General features: G+C 46.9%; 1 protein-coding gene across 6 annotated transcripts in view; it reads left to right on the top strand.

Annotated features, from left to right (window-relative positions):
• Positions 1-18,512, top strand: part of LOC116966468 (WASH complex subunit 2-like) — a 67,926-nt gene that overhangs the window by 11,781 nt on the left and 37,633 nt on the right. For 3 of the 6 annotated variants that reach the window (XM_033012735.1, XM_033012733.1, XM_033012738.1), the window contains exons 7-15: positions 972-1,036; positions 2,101-2,166; positions 6,315-6,410; positions 6,500-6,587; positions 8,083-8,157; positions 8,799-8,801; positions 10,411-10,520; positions 12,833-12,902; positions 15,893-15,952. In XM_033012735.1, coding sequence (XP_032868626.1) covers positions 972-1,036; positions 2,101-2,166; positions 6,315-6,410; positions 6,500-6,587; positions 8,083-8,157; positions 8,799-8,801; positions 10,411-10,520; positions 12,833-12,902; positions 15,893-15,952 — 633 coding nt within the window. The remainder of the gene's footprint in view (positions 1-971; positions 1,037-2,100; positions 2,167-6,314; positions 6,411-6,499; positions 6,588-8,082; positions 8,158-8,798; positions 8,802-10,410; positions 10,521-12,832; positions 12,903-15,892; positions 15,953-18,512) is intronic. The other 3 variants (XM_033012736.1, XM_033012734.1, XM_033012737.1) reach the window with 2 other exon arrangements.

Raw genomic sequence — 18,512 nt, forward strand, 5'->3', positions numbered from 1 at the left:
TTTCCTCCCACATTCCCAAGACTTTCAGGTTTGTAGGTTAATTGGCTTGGTAAATGTAAAAATTGTCCCTAGTGGGTGTAGGATAGTGTTGATGTGCGGGGATCGCAGGTCGGCACGGCCCCAAAAGGCCTGTTTCCATGCTGTATCTCTAAACTAAACTAATGACCTCTCCAGATGCTACCTGAGCTGATGTGTATTTCCACAATGTTTCTATTTTTAAGAATTTCGGTTTTGTTGTTGACCCGAATGACTCAAAGGTTTGCTAATGCCACCTCAAATTTACCTGTGGGGTTACATAATGGGTTTGCTGTGATCCTGACCCTGCATTGTACTCTAGACAAGTCCATCTCCGATTTTCGGGCAACTGTTTTTCCGGTACCTTATTTAATCAAGACAAAATTACATGACCACGCTTCAATTTCCCGCACCCCCCCTCCGCCGGAAGTCCCCCTCAGACAATGAGGCACCTAGGCCGGGTGGGGATAAGTGTGTCGAATTTAGCCCCTGCAGCCTGGGCTCTTGAATTCCGACCCGGCCAGAGCCAGGAGTTCTGTTTCCATAGCAACTTCCGAGGTCAACTTTGCGGGCCTATAACTTGGCTCCTCGGCTGCCTAGTTCCAGTATTGTTGGATTCTTCTCGGAGCCCGTGGCCTCTGTTGGTCGGGCAGAGCAGAGCGTCTAATCCAGAAAGGCTCTGGAAGCAAGGAAGTGGTGGATCTGTACCTCCAACCGGGGTTAAGGGAATGGCTGCAGTAGAGCAAGAGCCGTCATTTCAGGATCTTGGACGTTGGTTATGGATAATAAACTTTTGCTTCACCCACTTCCGTCATGAAAAAAAATTGAGTCCTTCCAGAATCCTCCTTAAGTAATGACTATTCCCACCCTTTTCAATGTATTTCTTTTTAGTCTACCTTTCCACATATATCTGTGCCCGCTGCCTGATGTCTGGATGTGTTTTCTATTTTGCGCAGAGTCTGTGGACAGTGAACACGGCAGCATCGTCGAGAGTGAAGAGGATGAGAGAGAGAAGGAGAAGGTTTGTTTGAAAAGTGATCACTTACTGCACAGGCCTTGCAGCTCACAGAGTCCACGCTGACCATCGATCGGCCACACACTAGCCAGCCGCATGTTATCCCACTTTCTCATCCACTTCCTGCACACTCCAGGAAATTTACAGAAGCCAATTCACCCACAAACCTGCAAGTCTTTGGAATGCGCGAGGAAAACTGAGCACCCAGGGAATACCAATAGACAATAGACAATAGGTGCAGGAGTAGGCCATTCGGCCCTTCGAACCAGCACCGCCATTCAATGTGATCATGGCTGATCATCCCCAATCAGTACCCCGTTCCTGCCTTCTCCCCATATCCCCTGACTCCACTATTTTTAAGAACCCTATCTAGCTCTCTCTTGAAAGCATCCAGAGAACCTGCCTCCACCGCCCTCTGAGGCAGAGAATTCCACAATACCCCTGTAGACTCAGGAAGAATGTGCAAAATCTGTATAGACAGCACCTGTGGTCAGGATCGAACTCTGGTGCTGTGAGGCAGCAGCTCTACCGCTGTGCCACAGTGTGTAGGGAGTTTTGTTGTTGTCTTATAGTTGGGATGCTGTCTGGCATCTTGGTCCCCTGCAGCTGAAGGAACAAAAGATTGCCTTCATTTCCGTTTTTGTTTACTAGCTCCTGGACAGACCTGCAGATATACACCGGCTCAGCTATCTTTGCTGTGTTACGGTTGAAATAGTTAAGCTGGGATTTTTTATTTATTTTTTTGTAAATTCCTCCCACCTCGACCACTCAGCACCCCCGCTCTCAGAAGATGTCCCATAGCATTAGATAAGCTACATGCATCTTGATCCAAGCTGAGATGAAACTTTGGTGACCATCTCCTATCTTGCATCGTTTATCACCACCTCGAGTTCAGCTACTTTCTGCAATTAACTTGAAATACTGCACTTACAACAACATGTATTGAGCTGTTGATGTAAAAAGCATTCTTCTGATCTGAAGATATGTTAAATCTTAGAAGGTAGATGTAATTGGGGGTTATACGAGTGGCACTGAAATACTAGGTCACCTGTTTGTAATGTCTGCTGCAGGAGTCTGAGGATGACTTTGCTGATGAAAGTGAGGAGGTTGAAGAGAAGCTGCCGAAGTCCATTCCAGTAAGTACTTCTGGCGATCACAAAGACACAAAGTGCTGGAGTAACTCAGCGGGTCCGGCGGCATCTCTGGAGAACATGGATAGGTGACGTTTCAGGGCAAGACCCTTCTACAGACCCGACCCAAATTGTCGCCCAGTTCAAGTTCAAATTTCACGTTCAAATTTATTTGTCACATGAATCATAAGGTGCGGTGAAATGTAATTGACCATGCAGCGTTACAATTAAAAAAGGACACAATACACAACATAATTCAACACAGACATCCACCACAGCATTCTTCACTGTGGTGGAAGGCAATACAGTTCAGACAGTCATCCTCCTCCTCCTCCTCCCTTCACCCGTGGTCAGAGCCCTGACCCTCCGTAGTCGTCGCTATGGACGGCCCGATGTTCAAGCCCTCTGGTTAGGATGGCCAGAACGCCGACGTCAGGACAGGTCGAGCTCACCCCGCGGCCCGGAACTCCCAAACCGGCCACCTCCTTACCGGAGACCGCGGCTTCCAGATGTTGTGGGCCGCAGGCTGGCGGTCAGAGCTCTTCTCCAGCGTCCCATGGTATCCAGAGATGCTGCCTGACATGCTGAGTTACTCCCGCACTTTGTGTCTTTTTTTTGGTTAACCAGCATCTGCAGTTCCTTGTTTCTAGTATTTCTGGTTATCAGGATGGTCTTGTCTGTTCAAGGTTGTGGAATAACATTTACCTGTTGTTATCTGTTAATCCCCCAAAACAATTTAATATTGATTCATTTAATTAAGACTGCAAAAAGATCTTCAAAGGTGTTAATAGGTCAAAGCCCAACACAGACCTGCACCCAGTTGCACTGTTGTTGACTGTGAAGAGGGGAAACGCACCGAGGTGGGTTAACTGGGCACGAGGTGCCACAGTGTGGCACCAGTGGCAGTGTATACAGTGTTCTGCAGCCACCATGTTGTACAGAGGGTTGATGGCTGGGTGGAACTGGGTGCCACTCTTGCCCTCCACCTCCCAAGATGGAGATAAGTAAAGATTTTTGGTTCTGCAAGGTCAACCAATCGTAGGTAGACGAAAATGCTGGAGAAACTCAACGGGTGAGGCAGCATCTGTGGAGCGAAGAAAATAGGCGTTAGTCTGAAGAAGGGTTTCGGCCCGAAACATTGCCTATTTCCTTCGCTCCATAGATGCTGCCTCACCCACTGAGTGTCTCCAGCATTTTTGTCTACTTATGATTTTCCAGCATCTGCAGTTCTTTCTTAAATATTCAACCAATCGTCGATTGCTTTGAAATATAGAAGAAGATACAAAGTGCTGGAGTATCCCAGCAGTATCGCACTATCTCAGGCACCATCCCACCATCTCAGGCACCATCCCACCATCTCAGGCAGCATCCCACCATCTCAGGCACCATCTCAGGCACCATCCCACCATCTCAGGCAGCATCCCACCATCTCAGGCAGCATCCCACCATCTCAGGCACCATCCCACCATCTCAGGCAGCATCCCACCATCTCAGGCACCATCTCACCATCTCAGGCACCATCTCACCATCATCTCACCAGAACCTGGATACGTGATGTTTCGGGTCAGTACCCTTCTGGGAGAACATGGATATGCTGCTGCCTGACTAACTGAGCTACTCCAGCATTCTGTCTTCTGTAAACTAGCATCTGCAGTTCCTTGTTTCTACCTTCAAATATATACATTTTCAGTGAAAGGGTGATCATTTAAGCATTCTGAAAACATCTTGATTTAAAATTTTCAGCCAGTTCATTTCTTAACGATGGCCCCTGGAACCCCGTTAACGATGGCCCCTGGAGACCCCGTTAACGATGGCCCCTGGAGACCCCGTTAAAGATGGCCCCTGGAGACCCCGTTAACGATGGCCCCTGGAGACCCCGTTAAAGATGGCCACTGGAGACCCGTTAACGATGGCCCCTGGAGACCCTTAACGATGGCCCCCTGGAGACCCCGTTAACGATGGCCCCTGGAGCCCCGTTAACGATGGCCCCTGGAGACCCCGTTAACGATGGCCCCCTGGAGACCCATTAACGATGGCCCCTGGAGACCCCGTTAACGATGGCCACTGGAGACCCCGTTAACGATGCCCCTGGAGACCCCGTTAAAGATGGCCCCTGGAGACCCCGTTAAAGATGGCCACTGGAGACCCGTTAACGATGGCTCCTGGAGACCCCGTTAAAGATGGCCACTGGAGACCCGTTAACGATGGCCACTGGAGACCCGTTAACGATGGCCCCTGGAGACCCATTACCGATGGCCCCTGGAGCCCCGTTAACGATGGCCCCTGGAGACCCCGTTAACGATGGCCCCTGGAGCCCCGTTAAAGATGGCCACTGGAGACCCGTTAACGATGGCCCCTGGAGCCCCGTTAACGATGGCCCCTGGAGACCCCGTTAACGATGGCCCCTGGAGACCCCGTTAACGATGGCCCCTGGAGACCCCGATAACGATGGCCCCTGGAGACCCATTAACGATGGCCCCCTGGAGACCCCGTTAACGATGGCCCCTGGAGCCCCGTTAACGATGGCCCCTGGAGACCCCGTTAACGATGGCCCCTGGAGCCCCGTTAAAGATGGCCACTGGAGACCCGTTAACGATGGCCACTGGAGACCCCGTTAAAGATGGCCACTGGAGACCCCGTTTAAGATGGCCCCTGGAGCCCCGTTAACGATGGCCCCTGGAGACCCCGTTAAAGATGGCCCCTGGAGACCCCGTTAAAGATGGCCCCTGGAGACACGTTAACGATGGCCCCCTGGAGACCCCGTTAACGATGGCCCCCTGGAGACCCCGTTAACGATGGCCCCCTGGAGACCCCGTTAACGATGGCCCCTGGAGCCCCGTTAACGATGGCCCCTGGAGACCCCGTTAACAATGGCCCCCTGGAGACCCATTAACGATGGCCCCTGGAGACCCCGTTAACGATGGCCACTGGAGACCCCGTTAACGATGCCCCTGGAGACCCCGTTAAAGATGGCCCCTGGAGACCCCGTTAAAGATGGCCACTGGAGACCCGTTAACGATGGCCCCTGGAGACCCCGTTAAAGATGGCCACTGGAGACCCGTTAACGATGGCCACTGGAGACCCGTTAACGATGGCCCCTGGAGACCCATTACCGATGGCCCCTGGAGCCCCGTTAACGATGGCCCCTGGAGACCCCGTTAACGATGGCCCCTGGAGCCCCGTTAAAGATGGCCACTGGAGACCCGTTAACGATGGCCCCTGGAGCCCCCTTAACGATGGCCCCTGGAGACCCCGTTAACGATGGCCCCTGGAGACCCCGTTAACGATGGCCCCTGGAGACCCCGATAACGATGGCCCCTGGAGACCCATTAACGATGGCCCCCTGGAGACCCCGTTAACGATGGCCCCTGGAGCCCCGTTAACGATGGCCCCTGGAGACCCCGTTAACGATGGCCCCTGGAGCCCCGTTAAAGATGGCCCCTGGAGACCCGTTAACGATGGCCACTGGAGACCCCGTTAAAGATGGCCACTGGAGACCCCGTTAAAGATGGCCCCTGGAGCCCCGTTAACGATGGCCCCTGGAGACCCCGTTAAAGATGGCCCCTGGAGACCCCGTTAAAGATGGCCCCTGGAGACACGTTAACGATGGCCCCCTGGAGACCCCGTTAACGATGGCCCCCTGGAGACCCCGTTAACGATGGCCACTGGAGACCCCGTTAACGATGGCCACTGGAGACCCCGTTAAAGATGGCCACTGGAGACCCGTTAACGATGGCCCCTGGAGCCCCGTTAACGATGGCCCCTGGAGACCCCGTTAACGATGGCCCCTGGAGACCCCGTTAACGATGGCCCCTGGAGACCCGCTAACGATGGCCCCTGGAGACCCCGTTAACGATGGCCCCTGGAGACCCCGTTAACGATGGCCCCTGGAGACCCCATTAACGATGGCCCCTGGAGACCCCGTTAACGATGGCCCCTGGAGACCCGCTAACGATGGCCCCTGGAGACCCCGTTAACGATGGCCCCTGGAGACCCCGTTAACGATGGCCCCTGGAGACCCCATTAACGATGGCCCCTGGAGCCTCGTTAACGATGGCCCCTGGAGACCCTTAACGATGGCCCCTGGAGACCCTTAACGATGGCCCCCTGGAGACCCATTAACGATGCTGAATGAATGAACGTTCTCGTTGCAGAAGCAGCAGTTGGTCAGTGACGAGGATGAAGATGATGACTCTGATTTGTTCCATGAATCGGAGAAGGAAAATGACGAGGGGGTTTTGACGAGCTCGGTGAGTGGCTCTTAAGTTCATTTGCATTGCACAGAGGAGAGTCTTGTTAAAGCGTTCCTTCTAATAGTAACGTGTACTCTTCAATATAGAAAAGGACGGAAGACATTTCCTTCTCAGAAGAACTCGCAGCACGGATCCAGGAATGCAACGTGGAGAAGCCAGCTGAAGAGAGACCATGTAATGATTCAGTGTTTATATTTTTCTTGTCACTATTGGGCATGGATGTTAACAATAATTCAAAGTGATGTTGCTGGGACCGGTATGCTTGGGTTATAAGAAGAGACGACACAGACTAGGGCTTTTTCCCTTGGAGCGAAGGAGGCTGAATTGTGATATTAGAAAGGTCTTTACAATCAAGAGAGCCACAGAAAAGGTGGCTGGTCAGTCTTTTTAGCTGGGAAGGTGCGCCTAAAATAGGATGCATGGGTTTACGATGAGAGGGGAGAGATATAAAGGAGAGGGGCAAATGTTTCACACAGCGGACTGGGTATTTGGAACGAGTTGCCAGAGGAAGTGGTAGAGATGGGAAAAATAGTGCGTAAAAAGCATTTGGATGAGTATGTGGATAGGAAAGGAAATGTGCCAAATGCAGGCAAATGGGACTATATGGGTTTATCAAATGGGTTTAGAAGGTTAATTCCCGGGATGGCGCGACTGTCATATGCTGAAAGAAGGCAGGCACGGGTTATTGATTGGGAAAGATCAGCCATGATCATAATGAATGGCGGTGCTGGCTTGAAGGGCCGAATGACCACCTCCTGCACCTATTTTCTATGTTAGAATGGAGCGGCTGGACTTGTACACTCTGGAGTTTAGAAGGATGAGAGGGATTCTTATTGAAACATATCAGATTATTAAGGGTTTGGACACGATAGAGGCAGGAAACATGTTCCCGATGTTGGGGGAGTCCAGAACCAGGGGCCACAGTTTAAGAATCAGGGGTAAGCCATTTATAACGGAGATGAGGAAACATTTTTTCTCACTGAGAATTGGTAGTGTGTGTGACATTCTCTGCCTCAGAGGATGGTGGAGGCAGGTTCTCTGGATACTTTCAAGAGAGAGCTAGATAGGGCTCATAAAGATAGCGGAGTCAGGGGATATGGGGAGAAGGCAGGAACGGGGTACTGGTTGGGGATGATCAGCCATAATCACATTGAATGGCGGTGCTGGTTCGAAGGGCCGAAAAGCCTACTCCTGCACCTATTGTCTATTGTCTATCTCCGATCGGCATCTTGTGCAGCACAGATGATTTATGACTGAGGGCATTAGTTTATTATTGTCACGTGTAACGAGGTACAGTGAAGGGCATTTTTGGCATGTGCTATTCAGTCAGCGAAAAGACGATACATGATTACAATTAAGCTATCCACAGTGTACAGATGCAGGATAAAGGGAATAACGTTTAGTGCAAGATAAAGTCCAGTAAAGTGATATAAAGATTTAAGGGTGGAGTGATAGTAATGAATGGTTGCAATTCCACTTCTGGGATCAGCACGCAGAGAGTTGCCTGGCCTCGGCGCCATCTTGAAACAGGGTGAATTTCTTTGCTTGTATGACTTTTGATTCCATGGCATGTGGAGAGAGAATTAAGTGCAAAACAATTGGTTTCTTTATTTTCCAAGTTTTGTTCACCCTCTGCCTAACTTGAGGTTTGTATTTAATTGTTCCACAGCTTTGACATCTCACGGGGCAACAACTAAGACCCAAGTAAAGACGAAGAAAGAAATCCCAAAAGCTAAACAACGAGGTAAGAAAGACATGAAACGATTCATTGCAACCCAAAGATTTGAACCAGGCGTCACTTCATTTGACGATATTTGAACTTGGTTTTTAGACCGTCGTATGGGAATGCAGGAAGTCGAGACTGAGTTGCGTTCAGTTTATTGTCACGTGTACAGTGAAAAGATTTTGTTGCGTGCTAACCAGTCAGCAGAAAGATTATGGTATACATGATTACAATCGAGCTGTGCACATTGCACAGATACATGATAAAAAGAATAACGTTTAGTACAAGATAAAGCCAGTCACGTCTGATCAAAGATAGTCAAAGGGTCTCCAATGAGGTAGATAATATCTCAGGACTGCTCTCTAGTTGTTGCTATGGTATTGGTAGAGGGATATGGATAATGAACAAGCATGATGCCAAATTAAACTGGACTGAGATCAGTTTAACTTGGCATCATGTTCGACACAAACATTGTGGGCCGAAGGGCTGATTCCTGTTATGTGTTGTTCAGTGAACTAGGAAGCTGAACAAGGACTTCATTGACAATATTGAGATAATTTACCTGGGGAGTTTCACTCACAGCTGAACCATCCTTTTGTGGACTTGTGACTCCAGCCTCGGTCATTGCAAGCAAACCTGAACAGGAGCTGAATGCTGCAGAGAAGGTCAGCAGGCTCGGACAACCCTAAACAAGGAAAGTTCAGGGTAAAAGATTTCACATCTTGGGCAGCACAGTGGTGCAGCTGTCGAACAGCCACCTCATAGTGCCAGTGACCCTGGGGTGCTGTCTGTGCGGAGTCTGCACGCTCTCCTTGTGACTGCGTAGATTCCCTTTGGGTGCTCCGGTTTCCTCCCACATCCCTAAGACGTGCGGGTTTTTAGTGTACGGAGTGGATGTGAAAGTGGGATCACATAGAACTAGTGTGAACAGATGATCGGTGTGGAAGGGCCTGTTTCCATGCTGTAACACTAAACTAAACAAAAACAAATCTGAGATTTTGAGAAATGTATTCTTAAATCAGATATACTGATTTGCACAGAATTAAATTTGGAGATTATGATTTTAAAGAGGTGTACAAAATCAAGAGAAGAATAGTTGATAAGACGTACTGAGTCTCTTGCCCAGAGTAGGGGAATAGGTTTAAGGTTGGGGTGGGGGGTGGGGGGGGGGGGGGGGGGGGGGTGAGGGTATGGATCAAGCTGTTGGAGGAGGTAGTCGAGGCAGGGGATTATCGCAACGTTTAAGAAACATTTAGACAGGTACATGGATAGGACAGGTTAAGAGGGACATGGACCAAATGCAGGTAGGTGGGACAAGTGTAAATGTGACATGTTGGCCGATGTCGGCAGAAGTGCCTGTTTCCACGTACTATGACCATGTGCAGGAAAGAACTGCAGATGCTGTTTAATTCGAAGGTAGACAACAAAATGCTGGACAAACTCAGTGAGACAGGCAGCATTTCTGGAGAGAAGGAATGGGTGACGTTTTGGGTCGAGACCCTTCTTCAGACCTGTCTGGAAAGGGTATTTGTTGTTTGGACCTTGACCCGAAACGTCACCCATTCCTTCTCCATGACTCTATTGTTGTCCAATCTTAGAATAGTCTAGATTGAGTGAGGGTGTTAGAACAGTTTAGCAGGGGTTGGTATGATCCTTCGCTTTTTGAGTGGCTGCAATTTTGCCGTTGTTATAATGCAGAAACCGGCTGTCACTTTCTCCTTTGGTGGTGGTAGTGGTGGCTTGAGGTGATGTTTATTCTCTGCCATTAGGGAACATTTCGTGATGAGACTAATGTGTGCTAAATCACAGACATTTAGGCCATTCATTATGTGCTGCTTATTGCTATCCAGTCCACTGAAGTAAGACAGATGGTCTGCACAGCCCTTGCCTTTACTGTAGTTGGGTACCACAATCCTAGGTGGCAGCACTGTGGTGGGGAGGAACCATGCACCAACATATCTTCAATTGGAGGTTAATTGTGTTTAGTTGCTTTTATGTAGCTCTTGTTCCCATTGCCAGCCAACCAACAATACTTGACAGCCAACAAACAATAAAAACCCTATCCAGACAAGTGTGAAGAAGGGTCTCGACTCAAAACGTCACCGATTCCTTCTCTCCAGAGATGCTGTCTGTCCCTCTGAGTTACTCCAGCAATTTGTATCTACCCTTTTCAGACACATCTTGCTTTGAAGGGTGCAACCTGTTCTTATAAACTGTGATAAATATCCTGTTCACAACAGTCTGATGTATAATACACTTCCTTTCGCATGTCAGAAGAAGACTTGTTTGGCTCTGAGAATGTTGAAGAAGATGACAGCTACTCTCCATTTTACAGCAAGGGTGGTCTCTTCAGCGGAGGGAAGGGCCTGTTTGACGATGACGAGGTTCGTACAATGTTGTTCATAGTTTGTTTTTTTAATTGAATTATGCTCAAGTTCACAAGTCATGGGAGCAGAATTAGGCCATTCAGCCCATCACGTTTACTCTGCCATTCAATTACGGCTGATTCCCTCTTTCCCTCCCAATCTCATTCTCCTGCCTTTTCCCCATAATCTTTAAAATCTGTCAGTCTCCACTTTAAAAATACCAATGACAACCTCCACCTCCGGCCGCGGCAATGAATTCCACAGATTCATCACCCTCTGGCTAAAGTAAGGACGGTATGGTGCGTAGAGGCAGAGCTACTGCCTTACAGCGGCAGAGACACAAGTTCGATCCTGACAACGGGTGTTTGTTTGTAACGAGTTTGTACATTCTCCCCATGAGCTTTGTGGGTTTTCTCTGCGATGTTTGGTTTCCTCCCACACTACAAAGACTTACAAGTTGGTAGGTTAATTGGTTTGGTACAATTGTAAATTGTCCCTTGTGCAGGATAGTGTTAGTGTGCGGAGATCGCTGGTCGATGCGGACTCGGTAGGCCGAAGGACCTGTTTCTGCACTGTATCTCTAAACAAAACTAAACTCCTCCTCATCTCTTTTCTAAAGGTACTCCTGTGAAACAATTTAAAAAATACTCTTCAGTAATGCAAGTATCTTTGTAAATGCTCCTGGTTCAGTGGTGCTACTTTTCCACCTTAGGAGCAGTCATAAAAATAGACCCTTCAGCCCAACTTGCCCACGCCGGCCCACATGCCTCATCTACTCTAGTCCCACCTGCCTGCTGTTGGCTGATCCTCTGCTAATTTATTCAATTACCACATAATTTGGGCTAATTTTAGGATCGTCCCATTACCACCTTGATGTCTTTATGCTGTTGGCTGAGAAGTGAAATTCTACTTTCCCTGGTTCCCTCTTCTCCAGTTCCACCATCGCTTTAGCCCAGACACTTGCCGCTCTTTCCAGTTTATTTTCCCTCTTATGATTTCTCTCAGCAATTCAAAGCTGCCTTTTGCTCCCTAAAACCCATGAAGCGCTAAAATAAATACAAACTGAAAATGCCGGTCAGGCAGCATCTGTGAGGAGAAGAGCAGAATTAATGTACCTAAAGGCCATCATTCGCACTTTAGTTTAGTTTAGAGATGCAGCACGGAAACAGGCCCTTCGGCCCACCTGGTCTGCGCCGACCAGCGATCCCCGCACATTAACACTATCCCACACCCACTAGGGACAATTTTTACATTTACCAAGCCAATTATAAACCAAACCTGTACATCTTTGGAATGTGGGAGGAATGTGGGAGGAAAAGGAAGATCTCGGATAAAACCTACGCAGGTCTCGGGGAGAACATACAAACTCCATACAGACAGCACCCGTAATCGGGATCGAACCCGGGTCTCAGGCGCTGCATTCGCTGTAAGGCAGCAACTCTAATGCTGTGCCACTGTGACTGCTGGCATCTTGCTGACATCTTGAGACACTGACATCTTGTGCCTGCCTTTTCTAGCACAGTTGATTTGATCAGATTGCACCTGGGACCATCTTGTCATCTCTCTTGGTGCATTAAGGAATTAATTGTTGGATGCAAAGGAGGATACAAGGAACTGCAGATAATGGTTCACAGTGCTGGAGTAACTCAGCAGGTCAGGCAGCATTGCCGGAGAACATTGATATGCAACGTTTCAGGTCAGGAACATTCTTCAGACTGATTGTAGTGTGGTAGGTGGGGCGAGAAAGCTGGAAGAGGTGGGGGCGGAACAAAATCTGCTAAGTGATTGGTGGATACAGGTGAGGGAGGTTTTTAATTGGCAGGTGGTTTGACAAAACCACTTCAAAGACGTACAGGTTTGCAGGTTAATTGGTTGGTATAATCAATTAGAAAATTGTCCAAAAGAAAATTGTCCCTAGTGTTAATGTGCAGGGATCGCTAGTCTAAAGAAGGGCCTCGACCCAAAATGTCGCCTATCTATGTTCCCCAGAGATGTTGCCTCATCTGCTGAGTTACTGCACCATCTTGTCTTTTCATCTCTGGCCTTTATTCAACTATTTGCCTATCAAAATCCCACTCTGTATCCACCTATTTATTGTTTGCCAGGTTTTGTCATGCCCCTCCTCGAGTTCTCCCCTCCCCCAGCCCCCACCACAATCAGTCTGAAGAAGGATCCCAACCCGAAACGTCACCTATCCATGTTCTCCAAAGATGCTGAGTTGCTCCAACACATTTGTGTCTTTTTCCTATTGGATGCAAGGGACTGAGTTTAAATCTCAAGTCCCAGAGTTGGAGCTGTCAATTTTACATAAATGCTAATTCATTTTCTAGGGTGACCTTTTTGCTGATGCACCGAAGGAAACAAATGATGAGGAGCGGGAAGTTAAGCCACGTCATGAAGGTGAGTTAAACGCCCAGTATACAGCACGAAGCATTCACCGCCCATCTTCTGCAGAAGCTTACGTCCAATCATTACTAAACTGTGTTAGTTGTCTCGTTAAACCGCACATCAAACATTGAGGAGGAGTGTTTTAAAAAAAAAAAAAAAAATCTTGATCAAAATTATTATATTGTGTGGCATTTTATTCTACATGGGCCTTAATGCTGTGAGATACTGATGACTATATTTACATTTAGGTTTTGATGGTTAGATTTAAGTTTAATATACTTTTAAGTTATGTTAGAACATTGAAAGTTTTGTCCATAAAAGTCTGGCAACGAATTTAAACTGCTGATTTTGATTTTAACAAAATTCCTTCCTCCTGAGTAGTTCTCTATAACTTGAATCTGAATAATGGTGCATCTGTGTGAGGATGTTAACTAACTTGGCTTACTGACCTCACATTAAATCAATTGAAATACAGAGTAATATTCATTCTGCCTTGTCCTATATTCATGAGCTGGCCGTGTGGCTGTTTAATTTAGAGTCTCTGCTGTTTATGGAGGGCATGATGGTCTTGATGAGGCAGACGTGCATGCCAATGTTGACTTAGATCTACTTCAAAAGTTGACTCGTTCAGTACTCTTCCATTCGTGACCAGCACAAACTGTGGTGTAAATCGGTTTGGAGGGCCACTGGAATATAAATGAAGAGTCTGAAGACTCTTAGTCTGAAGAAGGGTTCTGACCCGAAACGTCACCCATCCATTTTCTCACAAATGCTGCCTGATCCGCTAAGTTACTCCAGCACTTTGTGCTTATCTTCTGGTTATAAATGAGCTGGTTCTTCAATCTCCCAGGCTCGCTGGTTGCATGCCCCTTGGCATAAACCTCCACGTGCAGTCTTCCACTGCGACGCCAGCTCCCAGATAATTGGCAGTGTGAGGTCTTTTCGGCAATTAGTAACTATTTCCTTCAGTAAGATAAGCTTGACAGCTGGTGAGACCATATCCTTGGGACACTATTGCAAGATCTGCCAACAGACCTCCTTTCGAGCTTTGAAAACAATCCAGATAATTAGTACCTTGATTGGATGAGTAACATTTTCGTGTTATGTTAATTTGTGCAATAAAATCCCTTGCGGCAGGAAAGGTCCCGACCCCATTCCTGAGCTGCACTCATTGAGGAAATATCAGTCGACATGCGAGGGGAAGTTGGAAGTATTTACACTTCTCCTGGAGTTGAGGGGAATAAACAGCTTAGATTCTTGGTTCACAGCCACTGCCCTGGTTTCTAGTTGTATTTAAGAGCTAAACTCTACTTTTGCCATCAAACATTGAGAGTGATGGTTGACCTGGAGTTGACCAAAGAAACCAGGAGTCCAGTTAGATTTGTGGAACTCCAGGGGCCAGGATAGATATCGGAAACCCACGCGTCTGGTTAAGGATTGGAAATCTAGGATAGTTGACATTCCTTTGTCATTTTCTGAGAAAGAAAGAGCCGACTGATATCAGCATTGACAGCAGTAACTTTTGCTGGAGTTCAGGATATACCCCAGTGGTGATGATTGACCAGTGGCGTTGCAGCCTTTAATGTTGTAAGCGTGCGGCAGAGTGGTGCAGCTGTAGAGCTCCAGAGACCCGGATTCGATCCTGACTCTGGGTGCTGTCTTAACAGAGTTTGTACGCTCTCGCTGCGACCGCGTGGGATTTCTCCAGGTGCCCCAGCTTCTTCCCACACTCCAGAGACGTACAGATTTGTGGTCTGAAGAAGGATTCCGACCGGAAACATCACCCATCCTTTTTCTCCAGAGATGCTGCCTGACCCGTTGAATTACTCCACACTTTGTGTCTATCTTAGGTTTGCAGGTTAAATGGCTTCAGTAAAATTGTAAATTGTCCCTAGTGTGGATAGTGTTAGTGTATGGGGTGTCGCTGGTCGGTACGGAAGAGGTGGGCCAAAGGGCCTGTTTCTGCACTGTATCTCAAAGTCTAAAAAGTCTAATGTCCATGCATTTATAGTTGGCATCTCTGATAATGACAAAGAATTAGCATTAATTGCCTGCGTAGGTGGTGCTAGTGCCGACCTGCTTTCATTGACGTGCTAACTTGCTGCTATTTCTGCACATTTCATGCTTCATAGGGGTGGATTAAACATTTTTATCCAATGTCATTCTCAGTTTGTTACAAAATCCACTTTATGAATTAAAAGAATTAATTGAGAAAACATATAGTTTGCAAAGAGAGGCGCAAAATGCTCCGAGTAGCTCAGCAAGAGGCAACATCTCTGGAGAAAATGGATAGGTGAAGTTTCGGGTCGGGGCCCTTCTTCAGACTGGTTGTGGAGGAGAGAGGAGGGGAACTGTGGAAGCAAAGGAGGAAAAAACAGGACGAATTGGGGCTGGCAACAGATGACCTCAGTCAAGCAGGTTCCCCGATAGGCTGATTGTTGGCTAGAAACAGGTGTAGGTCCAAGTGGGATGCATCATTGCAAACAGACGTTTTTTGGAGTAATGGGTGGAGAGGGGACGGGGGAGGGTGTAGAAGTCACCTAAAATTGGAGAATTCAACGTTCATACGGCTGTGTTATAAACTTAGCGAAATATGATCACTGGTGCTTTTAATGTTGCTCTCTGCAGACCTGGCTCCTGGGCACCTTTCTTAGGGTCAGACAAAATTAAGTTTCCATACTTGAATTGTAGAAACAAGGAACTGCAGATGCTGGTTTACAAAAAAGGGCACAAGGTGCTGGAGTAACTCAGCTGGTCATCCCTGGAGAACATGGGTGAGTAACGCCTTGGGACGAAGCAATCTTAAGAAGAAGGGTCCCGCTCCGAAACCGGAACTTATCCATTTTCTCCAGAGATGCTGCCTGACCTGCTCTTACTCCAGCATTTTATTTCCTCCTTTCCATTGATCTTGCACTGCAATATCTTCAAGTTGGATAAAGGATTTAGATTGTTTGGTATTTGACTCTGTCATTTTAAACTTGTTTCTTCATTTTTTAAATCAGAGCCTGCTGTAAGAAAATGTGAGAAAAAGGTTCCCGTTGGAGCTGTTTCAATATACCCTGGTAAGTTTCCTCTAATAACAGAGCGTGTGTGTGTGTTAGTGTGTGGTGTTTTCTGGCATTGTCAATTCGCCTGACAGGTATGATCTTTTGTTTGTTGCTGGCATGTTTTACCGCTGAGCTGTGGCAGCAGCTAAGTGTCGACAGCGTGAGTAGATCTGAGATCATGTGTCGGCCAGATCGGATATGGATGAGCGATTTTAGTCCCCGAAGAACATTAATGAAGCAGATGCATTTATGCTACCATCTGGTTATGCGGTGGTCACCGTTACGAGCTTTTTATCAAATGTATTCAATTGCTTGAGTTGAAGTTTCCAGCTGCTGTGGTAGGTATGGACTTGTCAGTCCTCGAGATGTTAGTGCTCAATGGTGCTTTACCGTCACACTTGCAAAGTGCAAATGCTTGGTGAAATACTTTTCCTACAGTTCAGTAGAGTATCACCATATCTAAGCACATCCCTTCTCAGCAAATTGTACGGAAATAGTCTACTGATTTCCCCCACGCAAGAAGTGTGTTTTGGTGCCATTTTCCAAGGCCAGTCCAGTTGTTATGAGGGGTGTCCAATTCAAGCAGGTCCTGGGCTGCTGTGTGCCTCCAGACGTTGTTTGTCGGAATTACCTCGTCCTGCATCCTAAACACTGTTTTACCATCTGAGCACGTAGTAATTTATGAAATCTAATTGAGTTTTGATGCCACAAGTTATTTAGTTCAGTTTTGTTTAGAGAGACAGCGCGGAAACAGCCTCCTCGGCCCACCGAGTCCGCGTCGACCGGTGATCCCGTTACACTAGCACGCCCTACACACTAGGGCCAATTTACAATTTTTTACCAAACCCAATTGGTAGTCACGGGGAGAACGTACAAACTCCGTGCAGTCAGTAGCTGTGGTTAGGATCAAACCCGGGACTCTGGCGCTGCAAGGCAGCAACTCTACCCCTGCGCCACCCTGCCGCCCACAATATTTTCCTGAAATATTCAACACCTAGACGTAACTGAATCGAGATTAAATATTTTAAAGGAAGTCAGAGGTATACAGCTGGGAAAGAGGGCCTTCAGCCCAACTTATCCATGCTAAGCAAGGAGCCAACCAAGCAAGCCCACTTGCCTGCACCTGATTCATATCCCTCTAACTCTTTCCTATCCATGTAGGTATGTTGCAAAGCCTACCTGAAGCGTCGCTGAAAATCTGTCGCTGCGGGTGTGCGCGATTTTGGCGCCGTTTAGAGGGGGCGGGTTTAAAACGCGATTTTCTCTAGGCTGTTCAAATCGAAGATGTTCAGCCTAGTTAATTATTAACGAAAAATCGCTGAAAGACCCCGTCGCAAAAGCTATTATTAGTTTTAAAGGCCTCGTAAAATAGTTATAGTAGTTTAAAAATCAATCTCTAAACCCGCGACCACCAGCAACCGAAGGGTCTCATAAAGCAAATAATTGAAGGTATGCTGTATATTTTTACATTAAAAAGGGCTTCTAAAGAACCCTTTATACAAAGTTTAATATTGCGACTAGCTCATTTTGGGCCCATTATATCCCGCAGTATTTTTCTGGGCATTTGGGGCACAAATCTACCGCAATGTGAACGTTCTAAACCAGCGCGTTCCACAGGGACCCACTGGAAAGCTGATTTAAATGGGCATTTATTTACAGCAATTAAACACTAAATTCCTTCCATTTGGCCTATAAATTAATGTAAATGATATTTAAAAATCATGTTTTATTGTGAATTATTTGTGAATATTATTTGGACATTTAGGCTATTTAAAAATGTTAATCATTTATTAAGAAATGGATAGATGTTTAGATCTAGTAATTGAAGTCTGAAATTAGCTACAATTAGGTAACTAACTAATTATATGCTTTAATTTCAGGTCATCCAAGTAAGATTATTTTATATTTGTTTCAGAATGCTTCAATCTATGATAACTGAAAATTTCATTCAGTTCTCTTAATTTTTAAGAAAGTTATGGGCTTTTGACTGTTCACGATCACAGCTTTTTTGTTATGTCCATAGAAAATCAATAGGGAACAAGATGCTAATTTCCGAGTATGAAAATGGCCATAACTTTTTAAATACTTGAGATATGAAAGTGAATTAGGTGTCAAATTAAACTTATTTTTATGCTTTATCTGATGGGATAAATTGCAGACTTGATTTTTTAAATCTCAAAATTTTGTAACATTGCTAACCCATGTACCTGTCCAAGTGCCCTTTTGTACCCACCTCGACCACTTCCTCTGGCAACTTGTTCCATACCAGCCTCAATGTGAGAAAAAATATGCTACCCAGGACCCTTTCAAATGTTTTGCCTTTTACTTTGCCTTCCTGTTTTAGACTCCCCTACACTGTGGAAATGACTGTAGCTGGTCATTGTATCTTTGCCCCTCATGATTTTATAAGCGTCCATATGGTCACCCCACAGCCTCCTGCACTCCAGGGGAAAAAGACCCAGCCTCATAACTCAAACCCTCCAGACCCAGTAATACCCTTATGAAGATAGACACCAAATGCTGCAGTAACTCAAGCGGGTGAGGCAGCATCTCTGGAGGGAAGGAATGGGCGACG

Source organism: Amblyraja radiata, chromosome 37 (assembly GCF_010909765.2).
Source record: "Amblyraja radiata isolate CabotCenter1 chromosome 37, sAmbRad1.1.pri, whole genome shotgun sequence".
Classification (NCBI taxonomy): Eukaryota; Metazoa; Chordata; class Chondrichthyes; order Rajiformes; family Rajidae; genus Amblyraja; species Amblyraja radiata.